At 38.3% G+C, this 13,763-nt stretch overlaps 2 protein-coding genes across 2 annotated transcripts in view; one reads left to right on the top strand and one right to left on the bottom strand.

Annotated features, from left to right (window-relative positions):
- bcorl1 (BCL6 corepressor-like 1) overlaps nt 1–2,115 on the bottom strand; it is a 33,187-nt gene extending 31,072 nt beyond the window's left edge. The window contains exon 1 of the mRNA XM_042418100.1: nt 2,027–2,115. The gene's annotated coding sequence lies outside the window, so the exon portion shown is untranslated. The remainder of the gene's footprint in view (nt 1–2,026) is intronic.
- A 203-nt stretch (nt 2,116–2,318) lies between these two features.
- On the top strand, nt 2,319–13,756 carry cstf2 (cleavage stimulation factor, 3' pre-RNA, subunit 2). Its single transcript, XM_042418105.1, has 13 exons — nt 2,319–2,520; nt 2,750–2,828; nt 3,943–4,112; nt 4,209–4,345; nt 5,381–5,500; nt 5,655–5,777; nt 6,055–6,178; nt 11,119–11,218; nt 11,402–11,601; nt 12,060–12,184; nt 12,640–12,723; nt 13,166–13,324; nt 13,461–13,756. The coding sequence occupies exons 1-12, from the start codon at nt 2,418–2,420 to the stop codon at nt 13,289–13,291; spliced, it is 1,491 nt and encodes a 496-aa protein (XP_042274039.1). The 5' UTR covers nt 2,319–2,417; the 3' UTR covers nt 13,292–13,324; nt 13,461–13,756.
- The last annotated feature ends 7 nt before the right edge of the window (nt 13,757–13,763 follow it).

Below are 13,763 nucleotides of genomic sequence, written 5' to 3'. Positions count from 1 at the left end.
GCACAGTGAAGCTCAAACATTCAACTGGAGGAATAAGAAGAAAAACACATTTTTCGATTGGAGGGGGACTTTAAGATAAAGATGATTATGTTATATGCCATAAATCTCACACATGTATAAGAGCACTCAGAGAGCACAAACAAAAATTTACAGTTCTCAAACTTGCTGGTATGCCCTCATCTATGATTTAATCTATCACTTAAATATTATGGTATATAATAATACTTTCTGATTCTGCAAACATACCCCTAGCATTTAGATCACTACTTTCTGTTATGTTCATATCTTCACCACCAAAGTCTGACAGACAACTAATCAATGGCTTCTGACCGTTAAGATTTGAGATGCTTCAGAGCATAATCTCACAGCAAATACTAGTTTGTAGACTCAACTAAGCAATTTGTTGACATAAAACTAAGCAAAACCTGTCCAAAATAACTGAACCAATGATGACAAAGATAAAGATGACAAACCAACAAATCAACTTTGGTAAATACTTAAAGTATCCCATTCGGATATAGAGATAGACAAGAACACTGAAAGCATAACTCAGTGTCCAGAGTGTTTAAACCAGCTTGTAACTGTTGTGATATAAGCTGTTATTATACGCATATGGAGGCTGGTGTGTGCCAATGGAATATTAGTTGATACAATATTCAGATAACAACTGATAAAATTTTTTATCAAATGACAATTTAATTATATCAATATTCAATTTTTTTTGATTATTCTGGTTTTAAAAGTCTCTGTAATGACTTTTTGACAGTGAAATATTACATGATGCTCCAAAGTAAGAATGTCTTATTTTGATCAGTTGTTGATGAAAATAACAAACAAAATATAGTGCCACACAGGAAATGATGCATTGTTAAAAATTATTTATAACGAACATATATCAAGCAGGACACGGTTGTTTACTGTCAAAAGCGCAACAGCCAGCAAATTTTGACCTTATTGACAGGGTGCTGGTATTGTGCCAAGTTATCACATAGCGCCTCAAATTAAATAAAATATTGTTTTCTGATTTTATAAAATCATTTTGTGAAGTTAATTTCACTTTTTATTATTCATTTTATCAAAGGGGTTTTCCATCTACATTTGATCTCACAATTCAGTTAATTTTTTCTTACATTTTCACACTTTCAACTATATTTTAATCAAATTTAATAATTTAAAGATGTCTCCCTTTCATTTAAAAGTATGCAGTGTTTTTAGTGCAACATATTGGCTTTGTGACTTTAAATTGACACGTGTCATTAAATGAAATAAAGGTATCTGTAGATTGAAGTGTGGATGAAGTATAAACTGTGTTTATCTCAAAGCAGGAGACATATAGTCATAGGGGTGAGTGCTATGGCTAAAATCCTCCATAATACTGATGTAACAATCCTGTAAATCAGTATTGCCTTAAAGATTTACCTACAATGGCCTAACCTAACCAGAGATATAAAGGGTATAACAAAATCTCTGATGGCTGACAAATTCACAATGTATGTCATCATATTGCCCAATCCTTAAATTTGTTGTAAAATTGAATGTGATAGCCAAGATTATGACAGGAATTTCAAAAAGTAAATTGAGTACTAGCTAGTTTTTTTTAAATGGCATTTTAAAAGATCAAGGCCTTATCCATCATTTTCAATAGCATGATGAAGAGTTAATTTCCACATTTACATGTAGATTTACTAATTGCACAATTAGATTTTTTAATGTTTCAATTTAGTCACACTTCAGCCTCCATAACTTTTTACTTCACTAACTGCGTGTGTAACATCATTCAACATTGTCCTGAGGACAGTTTATACCAGTGTTTGAACTGACTTTACCAAGTACCAAATTTATAATTTTGTTGTTATTAATGACCTCCTCTCCATTTGTCTTGTTTCATTACCAATGTAACCTGTATAAGGCTTTACAGTTGTTAACGGTTAACAGACCATTCCCAACGGCTAAAATTGGACTTAACATTAGCTAATATGCAACTTAAAAGATAAGTTAGCTTGCTTATTCTCAAAGAAGAACTCACCAAATCTTTTGGTGTAGGAAAAGATGATCTTCGGGAGCACATCTTGCGCTTTTACTGTGTTGTTTCACTTTTAATTAAGAGACTTTTTCAGTTTTATCTACCACGGTGCTCAGAAGAAACTTGTTAATAAGCTAATGTAACCGCAAACAACAGCGCCATCTATTTTTCCAAACTGGCCACTTTAACACTGTTTTTCAGAACAGCCGGCTGCCAAATGATTATTTTTCACTGCTGGATAATTATAAAGAGAAAAAACTTAGGTAGCGCATGGTGTAAGCTGTGAAGAGGTTAGGAAAGGTCGGTCTGTTGGTATTTGAACGCGGCCTTTTTCCCGCAAGCGGATATTCGTCTCATCCTAATTTCCTTGTGCCACATTCAATCTGTCCCCAAAATGGCGAACGTAGCCGCCGCCGCTGCTGCCGCGGCTGCTGCTGCTGCTGCTGCCGCCGCGAGTAGAGATCCAGCCGTTGATCGTTCATTGCGATCTGTGTTTGGTAAGTTTTTCAGTTGCATATTTTGCCAGTTATGTACATATGTCGATAAACTAACGGTTAATGCTAGAAAGCTTGCTAACGCGCATAGCCGGCTAGTGTCGCTGTTAGCAAGTCAACGAGAGCAACACAACTTAACACGTTTACCTGGAAAGCGTGCAAACAAAAGCGTTCATGATAAGTTGAGTAGCTTTTTTATTGTCATATTATTCATATCTCATATCTAATTTAGTGGGAAACATTCCGTACGAAGCCACAGAAGAACAACTGAAAGACATCTTCTCTGAAGTCGGACTTGTTGTCAGCTTCAGGTGAGTGAAATCATTCATTCCGCTAAGTTAGCCATCGTTATATTTGTATGTATTTCATATCTATAACCGGGTATAAGCTATAAACCATTGTGCTGTAATAAAAGTCAGATTTTTCTAGGTCAAGTGAACAACACAAGCTTATATATTTGTTTATGTTTTGTATTTTATAGTTTGTAATATAATAGAGTAAACTATTGTCTAGCCGAGGCAGGAAAATATAAACACAAGCATGTCCACAAAATAAAAACATTAACATATTAACAGAACAAAGATCTCTCAGTTGTACAACGTCAGTGCATTCATACCTTGGTGAACAGCCTACATTCCCATATTTAAATTTTACTATAGGCTATTGACCTCATTAGTAACGTTTGGGATAAAAGAACCCTTGTAGATCTTTTTCTATAGCGCTAAGACTCAGGTCAGAGGGGATGTGTTTAGTCAGTGATGACTGACAGGGCTTACCTGTGTACAACTGTGCTGTAAAGGTCATTTAATGGCTTTTGTTGGTGGCCTACTATCTCCCCTGCTGTTTTAACAATCCTGGTCAGCTTGTTTCTATTTACGAATGTCAAGTGCCAGTGCCAGACAGAGATATTAAAAACCAGGATCAGGATGACATACACTTTTTCTAAAATGTCAAGACTGACCCCCAAACCCTTAAATTTCCTAATTAAACAGTCTCTGACTAGCTGTTCTCCATATAATATCTGCATTGTCTGTTTGTCATCCATGTGTGTTCCCAGATACTTAAAACGGTTGACTGTTTCCACAGTTTGGTCACACAGTATCAGTGATGAGAGCTGGTCTGCTTGGTTTAGAATAACTTCCTTTGTTTTTCCAACATTAATTAACAATGAGTTGGACTTACACCACTGTTCTAACGTGGAAACCTGAGAAAAATAATCAGAGACATCATCATTTTTATGGAAGAGACCCATTAAAGCCATGTCATCATCATATTTAAATAGCTTGAAATTCCTGTTGCGTGGTGTCATTTCATTGGCGTACACAGAGAATAGTACTGTGGTAATGTGGGATTTCTCAGCTCGGTTTCATCACCGCTCAACACGTGGACTGTTTGTCATGATAATTTTTGTCTTCTGGTTCTCAGGTTAGTATATGACAGGGAGACAGGAAAGCCAAAGGGTTATGGCTTCTGTGAATATCAAGACCAAGAGACGGCCCTTAGCGCCATGCGGAACCTGAACGGTAGAGAGTTCAGTGGTCGGGCTCTCCGAGTTGACAACGCAGCCAGTGAGAAAAACAAGGAAGAACTTAAAAGTAAGTGTTTGAGCTCCATGTATGTTCTTTTAAATTATGGTGTTGGATATGTTTGAGAGCTGTTAGTACAATGCTGTTTGTTTATGTCTTCCACAGGCTTGGGAACAGGAGCCCCTATTATTGAATCTCCCTATGGAGATAATGTCCAGCCAGAGGAGGCCCCCGAGTCCATCAGCAGAGCTGTAGCCAGTCTGCCTCCAGAGCAGATGTTTGAACTCATGAAACAGATGAAGGTAGGTCTATTTTCTCTTTTTTGCCTTTTAACCAATTTCATGTAACAGTTTTAACTTTCTAAATCAAGTGTCATAAGTGTGTTGGTATGAATCCAATAATGCTGATCCATCCTGAGTACGGCTCAATGGGAAATTACAATTTGTGCATGGATATTTGCATAAAAGAACAGTCTCCCCAAAATAGGGCAGAGGATATAGTGTCTTGACTTCAGAAATTGCAGCATTTTAATACTTTGACGACAGCTGGCATCTACTACTGCAATTAAGGCAGCCAGATTAAAATTAGGACTCCTTCAAAAAGTTTAAATCAAAGTGTGATTGATGAGCATACTGAATGTTGCAGAGTTTTTAAATATTCGATTCTCAATACTATGAAAATAAAGAAAAGTTAATATTAAATTATAGTTTTCAACAACAGGAAATATTCTCATCCTGTGTGTGCGCGCAACTACTTATTGTCTTTAATGTTCCAAAAAAGATGGTGACAAAGGTTTCTCTCAGTTTGAATCACCTCCAGCCTGACAACTGTATGCAGATGCTCTTCTTCTCCCTTTTATTACCGAAGGCTGCGCTCCACAGTCTGTCTCTCTCGGCTCTGCCAAAGAAGTCTTATCTTTGCACAGCTGGCAGTCTGCTTCATTAAGCTCAAAGAAACACCACACTGCAGACATTTTTTTTTCCTCCCAACTTGAACAGTGTTTTGTTGCACCAAAGCTTGTGTCAGTGGGACAGCACCATATGCTGATTAGAGTGTGAGTTTTTGGACTCCAGTCCTGATACTACAGATCTAGTTGCTTGCGTCTTTGTCTAAATTTTCCGCTGATGCTACCACCTGGTTGGTGATGGACATGTATCTGAATCATACGTGCGTAGCAAAAATATGTGCAACCTGCCGCAAAGCTCTTTGTGAAATGATGAGTTCTTTTTATGTATAACGAACTGGTCCAAAGTTTTGTTTTTCTGCTCTGCTGAACTGTCATTTTTCACGCGGTCTAAAATGATTCTGTTTGGTGAAAATTTGATTTCTCTCTCCAGCTGTGTGTGCAGAACAGTCCCCAGGAGGCGAGGAACATGCTGCTGCAGAACCCTCAGCTGGCCTATGCTCTGTTACAGGCCCAAGTGGTCATGCGGATTGTTGACCCTGAGATAGCCTTGGTGAGTTATATCTTACATGAACTAATGTTGTTATTCGAAACAAAATAAAAAGTTCAACCTTGCCATTTGTCTAAGGAGCTGAAAGTTTAGTCTCCTGCACTTTTGAACCAAGACAAATATTTGAGAGATGATATTCTGTATATCCCATATACAGAAAATGCTCCATCGCCAAACTACAGTCCAGCCACTGGTTCCCAGTGGACAGGGTGGAGGAGCACCGCCAGTCAATCCACCTCCTGTACAGCCCAGCGTGCCGGTATCTCAGCCGCAGCCTGTGGTAAGTAGAACAGCACGACAACACCCAATGTATTAAAAAAAAAAGTAAATGAAACTTTCGCTTAATAGATTTAATAATTGAAATCTGTTAGAAATGAAAGGTTACTGAATTACCTTGAGATGTTTTGTCCACTCAATCTGTCCCCAAATTAAGAAAGATTAGATAGTGTCAGGTGCCTCATATCAGAATTTATAACAAATTGAGATTAATTCAGTGAAAAGGAATTAAGGTTTAGGTTAAATGTTTCATGTTTTGTTTCTATTTTTCTTGTCACCAGCCTGGGATGCACGTTAATGGAGCCCCTCAGATGATGCAGCCTCCCAACATGGGCGTTGTCCCCGGTCCTATGCCTGGACCAGGACCAGGACCAGTACCTGCACCGGGACCAGTCGGGCCTCCAGGTAAATGTCAAACTGCATGCATCATTACGTCACCGACTGGGCTGGTTGTTGTAGGATCATCATTATGTTTCAGACATTATGTAGGCCGTTGATGGTTAATATGTTTCATTGCACCAGTTTCTTGTGCAGAATGAGCCCAACTGATTTCTTGCCAAATATTTATTCCAGTTTTAAGTCGGCCAAATAAAACACTCCTCATGGCAACAATTTCTGTAACCAAAATCTTCTGTCTCTGTAATTCTGTAGGTTTCCTCCAGTTTTTTTTTCCAAACTGGCACATTAATTTCCACTAAGCTGATTCCACACAGCTGTCGTTTCATAGTTCTGTCTAGTTTGTGTCCTTGTTGTAATTTGCCCACTTTTTAATGGAGAGAAGTTCACTGATAAGATGTGCAATTTTTTTTTAAAGTTATAGGTTTAAGGGTTATGTTCTACATATAAATCTATAGTATCAAAAATATCAAAACCAAATGAAAAGCAAAGCTGTTTATTTTGTCCAATATAAACTTGAAACATTTTAAAGTAATTAAGCATTTAATAGTGTGTGAATAATACATAATATAATAATAATGATTAATATGAATGCATACTATTTGTAAAATGCCTTCTTTTGAAACATTTGTAAAAAAAAACAAGTTTTTGTACAGCTATTTTTCGCAAGAGTGTAAAGTTTTCCATTCATATCATGACTGATGAAGGATCAGCCACATACATTTGGCTCAACTCAAAACCATTTATTTGTATATTTGTAGCTATGATTCATTTAAAAAGTCAAAGCGACATGTAGCTTATTTGTTACTGTCATGTGGCGATGAAAGCAACCTTCCTCCTCATCGCTCTTGAAGCAGGTGCAACCAAATCTACAGTCATGTATTTTTATCAGGACGAGGTAATGCAATGATTTAAGCTGTTGTTCTTCAAAGTTGATATCAGCTGCAGATTGAGCTGTAACATGTGTAATATTAGACTTTTTTTTTTTGTGGCTGCAACCACAACTGCCTTGCATCCATTACCAGCAATTTAGATAAAATGCTGAAAAATCATTTATTAATCAGAATTTACCTCATTTTATGTGCATGCTTTTGTACATGTCATGCTTCACTGGGATCACTAGGTGTCACCAGAGCCATGTAATTGGAGGAGGCGCTTTACGAGCGATACAGTAATCACCTCTAGCGCAGCAACAATTTTTAATTCTGGTTAAATGACATAATGGGGTCTCAGTGTTTCTGTTGAGCATGTTGAATCCTTCATGCAACATATTTGCTAACATTAGGTATCTAAAAGTTTGATCATATTGATTTTATCCCTTCTCATCCTTCCGTTTCTTTGTATGCATGCAATGATGACGCTCATGAGCATGCTTCGAAATGCCTCTTAAAGTGCTGCTTTGCTCTCTTGAGTCTTGTGTCTCCTGTTCTTTCCACTTTAATGCTGGCTCAGGAAACCTTCAGCATTCTCCCACAGGATCGTCTGGCCAAGCTGCAATCGAGCGGCCCCAAGGTATCAGTGTACTCCCTCAGTTCTTCTGTCAGGTCATAGAACTGTTACGGAGTGGCCACTGTCCAACGATACAGTCCAGTTCTTCTAGGATTTAGCTGTAGCTGTCTATTGTTTGTTAGACTGCATGCCCACTATAATCAAATATGAACCTTTTGCCTGCACACATTTAGCCAGTAGTTAAGTAGTTAATCAGGATGATGATCTCTGAACACATGAGGAAACTGTGTCACTGTAACACCAACATAGTATTGTGATATAGCAAAAAAATCATAAAAATACTTCTATTCATTACTGACTTTGCATACTGGATATGTTGAGTATGAGTAACAAAAAAAGAAAAACAAAGGAGTAGTACTTTTATAAAAGTAGTTGACTCATAATCCTGGATATGAAGTATACAACAATGAAGATGTTGAGAAAGAAAACTAAACTTACAAATACAGAAAGACATTTCATATAATGATGATGTTAAAAATGCAGATTATAATCTAGGTGTTGGTCTGTTTTTGATATTTGGACACTACCATAGTAAGAACATTTTTGCATTAAGGACCTGGAAACAAGCACGATTCAGGATCTAGTTGACCAGCTCCAGGTCGCAAAAATACAATGATAGTCCAGGACAATTCAGACAGGCTGGGCTTCCTGCCTTCAGCACTCTTCTAGTTTTACCGCATTGTACAGCCTGATGGCTGTCAATACAAGGAGAAAGAGCACTTAAGACACACCATGTTGCACTTTGGGTTTCTGAAAAGGAGACTGAGAATGTCCAACAAGCCTCATCAGCTCAGCACAGGTTGTCTACTTGGTGGCGACTAGTTAAGTGTTCTGCGTTGACCCTTTTTCACAAGGTGTACATGTGCAGGTCTGATCCTAATCTCATGGTGTGTCACTGGACATGAGACAACCTTTTATGCGGATAGGTGATCTGCATCCGATACAGGTTGAGAGTTAGGTAGTGAGTTTACCAGTCCTGGTCCTGTAGAAGTAAAAATTAAACCCTAAACAACAAAAAGTCAACCACAAACTTTCCGTGAAGTCCTCAAACCAACAGAATCTGAACTGTTGTATTGTTAATATGACCTTTGCAGTGTTTTGGTAGTAGTATTTTTAGCCATGGTGCTGTTGCTATGGCATTTAAATAAGGTTAATCAGCAATGGGTGTTACACTTCTCTATAACTGTAAACTTTCAGACTTTGTGGTCTACTGAACTTGACATAACAGAACGAGGCCTTTTTGTCAAGCACCTAATTAATATGAAGATTTCAAATTATTTAGATTGTTCAAAATGTTTTATTATTCACACATTGGCTGCAAATTTTCCTGCAACTCTTCTTTTTCTGAAATCAGTAGAAATTCACATGACGGAGTGCCCCAGTAGCCGAATGATTACTGCACATGTCACACAACCACAACATCCCTGGTTTGATTCTAGCCAGGGACCCTTGTTGCATGTCATACCCATCTCTCTGTCTTCCTTTGTTTCCTGTCTGCCTCTTCACTGCTCACTGTCCAATAAAGGCGAAAATGCACCCCAAAAAATCTTTAAAAAAAATTCAGATGATATACCGCTCAGTTCAAACCCAGGGGAAGGGAAGGAGCACTTTTATAAAACAAGCAGACTTTGAAAAACAACAGCACAAGTGGTGAAGACAAACAATTTATGCATCTATTGTTAGAATAGAGATGAAAATAGTGAAATTTGATATGAAATGTGAAGTCATGAAACATTAGTTTTAACCAAAGTCGAGATGAAATGAAAAATGCCTTTTTAACCCTTTTTACATCACACCCCTGGTCATACTGTGCACCTATATAACAATACATGCCAAAAAAAAACAACCCCAAAAAAGTCAATTTCTTTTGGTCCTTAAATCAAAATCTAATCATCTTTTCTTTCTGTAAAACAATATATGATGTGTGCTCACGTAGGCTTGAACCAACCAATGGCAATCAGTATTCAAGAATCATCATGACACACCAACTTTTGTTCAAATCAAAGTCCTCCTGCCTGTTTATCCTGTTTCTCTTGGAAATATGTCACAATACAGAAGTTAGATTCTATCAAAATGCTGTTTCATCTGAACTTTAAAGATTAGCTGAAGAGATCTTTAACATACAAAAAAATATTCTTCATCTTTATAAAAATATTCTGCTTTGAACAATAATTTGTCTGATATGGATTTTCCATAAAGTCATTCAGTAAATTTGTTAAAAATTATTAAAATTACATCTTCTCCTTCCTCCTCATTAAAAATGTCAATCTATAAATATTCAAATATTTTTCATTTCAAAAGTTTAACTACTGATCACCAGATGTCTCCTACTTCACTGTAAAGTCTAATCTCAGTGTTTGTGCACTGGAGGCTTCAATTTTCCACATCACACTTATGTAAGTTGCTACTGGATTGGCTTCCAAACTGGTTGTGATGTCATAAATCACGCTCGCAGCTTCACGTATTAAACTCAGATTTTCAATGATCACAGAGAAACTTTCCACTTTCAGCAGGTTAATGTGAAAACAGATGTCTTTTGTCAAACTCTGCACAAACATCACAGTCAGGTGGCAATAAGAAAACTACATTTTTCACTGGAAATAAAGTCACACCTGTCAGTCTGCATTCCAGGTGCCATTGAACGGTAATGTTTCATGAAGTGGTCTGGGAGTGGCACTTTCAGCTCATTGTAGAATGGAACATTTAGACTAATTATATTTTATAAGACAGGAGATATGAGAACAAGACAGTACAGATCTGAGCCTGCCTTATTGAACTTATAGTATTGTGCTCTTTTGTTAATTGCGGAGGTTGAGATTTGCAGCATTCCTTATTAGACCTGCAATTAACATAATTGAAGTAGCAAGCCAACACTGACACTCCCATTGTGCTTGATTTTCTCCTCACATGGCCTGTCACAGCCAAAATAACATCAGTTACAAAACGCAAGTAGGAAAATATTCTAAAAGTCAGACCTTCTGTATATTTCTGCGTTTAGACTTTTTCATAGTTTTTCAGTTTTTTTGAACCTCCTCATCGACTTTGGTGCAGGACCAGACCCTTTTCCTCCTGCGTTTTTTTTTTTTTTTTTTTTCCTGACGACCTGATGTGTGTAGTTCTTCCTTTGCTCTCGCAGCCATCTTGTTAATCTCTCCCTGTGTGTTGTGACATTGGGCTGTGGCAGTTTGTACTTAATTGTGTGCTTTACCTTTGATTGTTTCCTGAGGTATCTATACCAGGCAAACCCTCACCTTTTCATAGTTGTGTGTGTTTTGTGAGTTTTACCATGCTCCCCTCCCTTACCTGGAATTTTCAGCCTATTCAGGGTTACAGCCTTTTATTAATGGATGAATCATGACACATTTCCTGGTCAGTGAGTGGGGGAAAAAGTAGTGTTTTTATGTGGTTTAATATGTTTTTTTTTTTTTAAATCCTTTTAGTACCAGGTGGTATCCCCCCCAGAGGCCTGCTGGGAGATGGTCCCAATGATCCCAGAGGAGGAACTCTGCTGTCTGTCACTGGAGAAGTCATAGACCCCAAGTAAGACTTTCAACCATATCACATTCCCTTAGAAGCTGAACAAGTTCTGTGTATTTTAGAGAAGTGCTCATTCAAGCAATTTACAACAACTTTCATGCCAAAAAAATTTCCTTTGTGCAATTAATTTTATAAAGCTTTACAAACTTGCTTTAATTTTGTGTCAATTTGTGTCTGAACCTTCAGCCGAGGCTACATGGGGGCTCCTCCACCCCACCAGGCTCCCCCTGTACACATGGGCCAAATGGCAGCTGGACCCCCTCCAGATATGAGAGGCCCTCCGATGGACATGAGAGGCCCGCCCATGGGTGAACCGCGGAACATGATGGGTGACCCCAGAGGACCCCCGATGATGGAGCCACGGGGACCCCCGATGGAAACCAGAGGTAGCTGCACCGAAAACGCTTGACAGTTAGTGAAGTTATTAGAGTTGAAATGATTTATGAGCGTGTGGTTGACATTTTGTTTGTAACAGATCTTGTCAGCCGCAGCTGGCACAGCAACCAAATACGTGTAAATCAAACAAGTCTTTTGTCCTGTGTTAGTTATTTATTAAGAGCAGTCGTGTTTGACATAACTACTTTTTTCTTATAAAAACTTGTCTATTTTCTTATATTCAGTACCTTCATAATTTATGTATTTATTGTCATGTCACAATGTTTTAAGAAGAAAAGACGTCTCTCAGCTACAAACACTTTTTTTTATTTATGTTTTATGCAACGATAAACTTTCTTTAACTTCATTTTTAAACAAAATTCCCCTTTTATGCAATCTACACTCCAATGAATCACTTTACTTTTTAGAGAGGTGTAAATGGTCGGTGTGGTTTTGTGTCTCCCTGCAGGCCGTGACCCTAGAGCGATGGATGCTCGTGTTCCAGTGACCGGCCAGAGGGTTCCCATGGCAGGAGGAATGCAAGGCCCCGTTCCACATAGCATGGGTCCAAACGCTCCCCCACCTACAAGACCGGTAACACCTGCATCTGATGTCTTTTCCTGCTTTAGTGTATGGTTGGCTAGCTTTGTATTGTCTTACAGATTCTAGGACACCAAGATTTAGATCTAGGCTGGGTTTGTTTTTGGCTGTTTGTTTTACATTTTTGGCAGTTAACTTCCCCAAGTTCCTCCATTAAATTACGAGCGTACAAGTTTCTGTAGAAATGAGGACACAGCATCTAAAATCAATACGTGACTCCTTATAAGAAATCTTAATCTCCTGCTTTGACTCAACTGTTAGTTTGTATGATAACTAAAAAAAAAAAAAAGCTTCTACTCATATTACATGGAAAAAAACATTGTAAAAGTCATGTGATAATGTGGTTTGAGAGAAGAAAGATTACAAAGAAATCAATGTTTTCTCTTTAGACTGAGTAATCATTACACTCCTGATAAAACATAAAACTAATAAATGTGTTTGTCCTGCAGGTTGCTGGTATTTCTGGCGTTCCTCCATCGGGAGGAGGCTTCAGCCCGGGGCAGAGCCAAGTCTCCACACAGGACCAGGAGAAGGCGAGTGTCACTCGATCTATCACCAATAAAGAGTCACTTTAAATGATCTTCATAATAATCTGTAAAGATTTTACGTCTACCACCTGTTGAAAGACATGCGTGATTCATTTCACGAACACTGAGAATCAATTCGGTATTAACTGCAGTGGTGAAATCCCCAACTGGATGAGAGGAGGTTTATCACAAAAATAACAGACCTCTCAGGGTTAGACACACAGTAGCTGAGCAGCTGTAGTCCATCAGCAACTTGTTGAAGTGGCCTTGAGCAAGATGCAAATACCTTTTCTCTCTCATTCACTGATTGCAAGTTATTCTGTGTATGTAACACCTGAGGGGGAGAAACAGGTTTTATATAACAGCTGAAACAATAGCAGGAGATGTTCCAACACAACTTCACTTTGACAATTAAATTTAATAGAAGGATGTCTTTGTCTCTCTGTAGGCTGCCCTGATTATGCAAGTCCTGCAGCTGACCCCAGAACAGATCGCCATGTTGCCCCCGGAGCAGCGGCAGAGCATCCTCATCCTCAAAGAGCAGATTCAGAAGACTGCAGGAGGGGCTCCCTGACGGTCCGACTGAGGAAATACTTGAAGGTTTCAGGTAGATTAAGTTTCTTTTGTTTCCATCACATCACTTAAATTTCCATCCTTCATAAAAAATTCAGGGGTTTTTTTGCATTGTCATGGAGCAACTCTGTAATTTCTGACATGATTCTGGTTTTCTTTATTTTTTTCAGGACTCGCCGTCGGCCCCCACCGTCACCCTACCGCCCTCTGTCTGAAGACGTCTCAGTAGTTTGGAGTATTGTATAGTTTTTTTTTTAAATCACATTGTCTGTTTCCTGTATGGAAGGTTGAAGCTGGTGCTTGCGGATTTTAAAGAAAGCAAAACATTTGCGAGGATGATGATGATGAATGCTGAGCAGATATAAAGGCAGTCATCCTTTTCCTCCAGAGCCCGGTGTTTTCATGTAACAACTCTGGAAACTGTTTGTCTTGATATTGTTTTGTCAATAAAACAACAAAAAAGACACTTACTG

Source organism: Thunnus maccoyii, chromosome 8, assembly GCF_910596095.1.
Source record: "Thunnus maccoyii chromosome 8, fThuMac1.1, whole genome shotgun sequence".
NCBI classification, from domain to species: Eukaryota; Metazoa; Chordata; class Actinopteri; order Scombriformes; family Scombridae; genus Thunnus; species Thunnus maccoyii.
Note: the sequence above shows the minus strand (reverse complement) of the source record. Positions and strands in the feature narration are given on the sequence as shown.

Bases quoted from the DNA above. Each gene is read 5' to 3' on its own strand.
- cstf2 (XM_042418105.1), top strand. From the start codon at position 2,418: ATGGCGAACGTAGCCGCCGCCGCTGCTGCCGCGGCTGCTGCTGCTGCT. The intron at 2,521-2,749 runs GTAAGTTTTTCA...TATCTAATTTAG, and splicing joins TTCATTGCGATCTGTGTTTG to TGGGAAACATTCCGTACGAA. The intron at 12,724-13,165 runs GCGAGTGTCACT...GTCTCTCTGTAG, and splicing joins CCACACAGGACCAGGAGAAG to GCTGCCCTGATTATGCAAGT.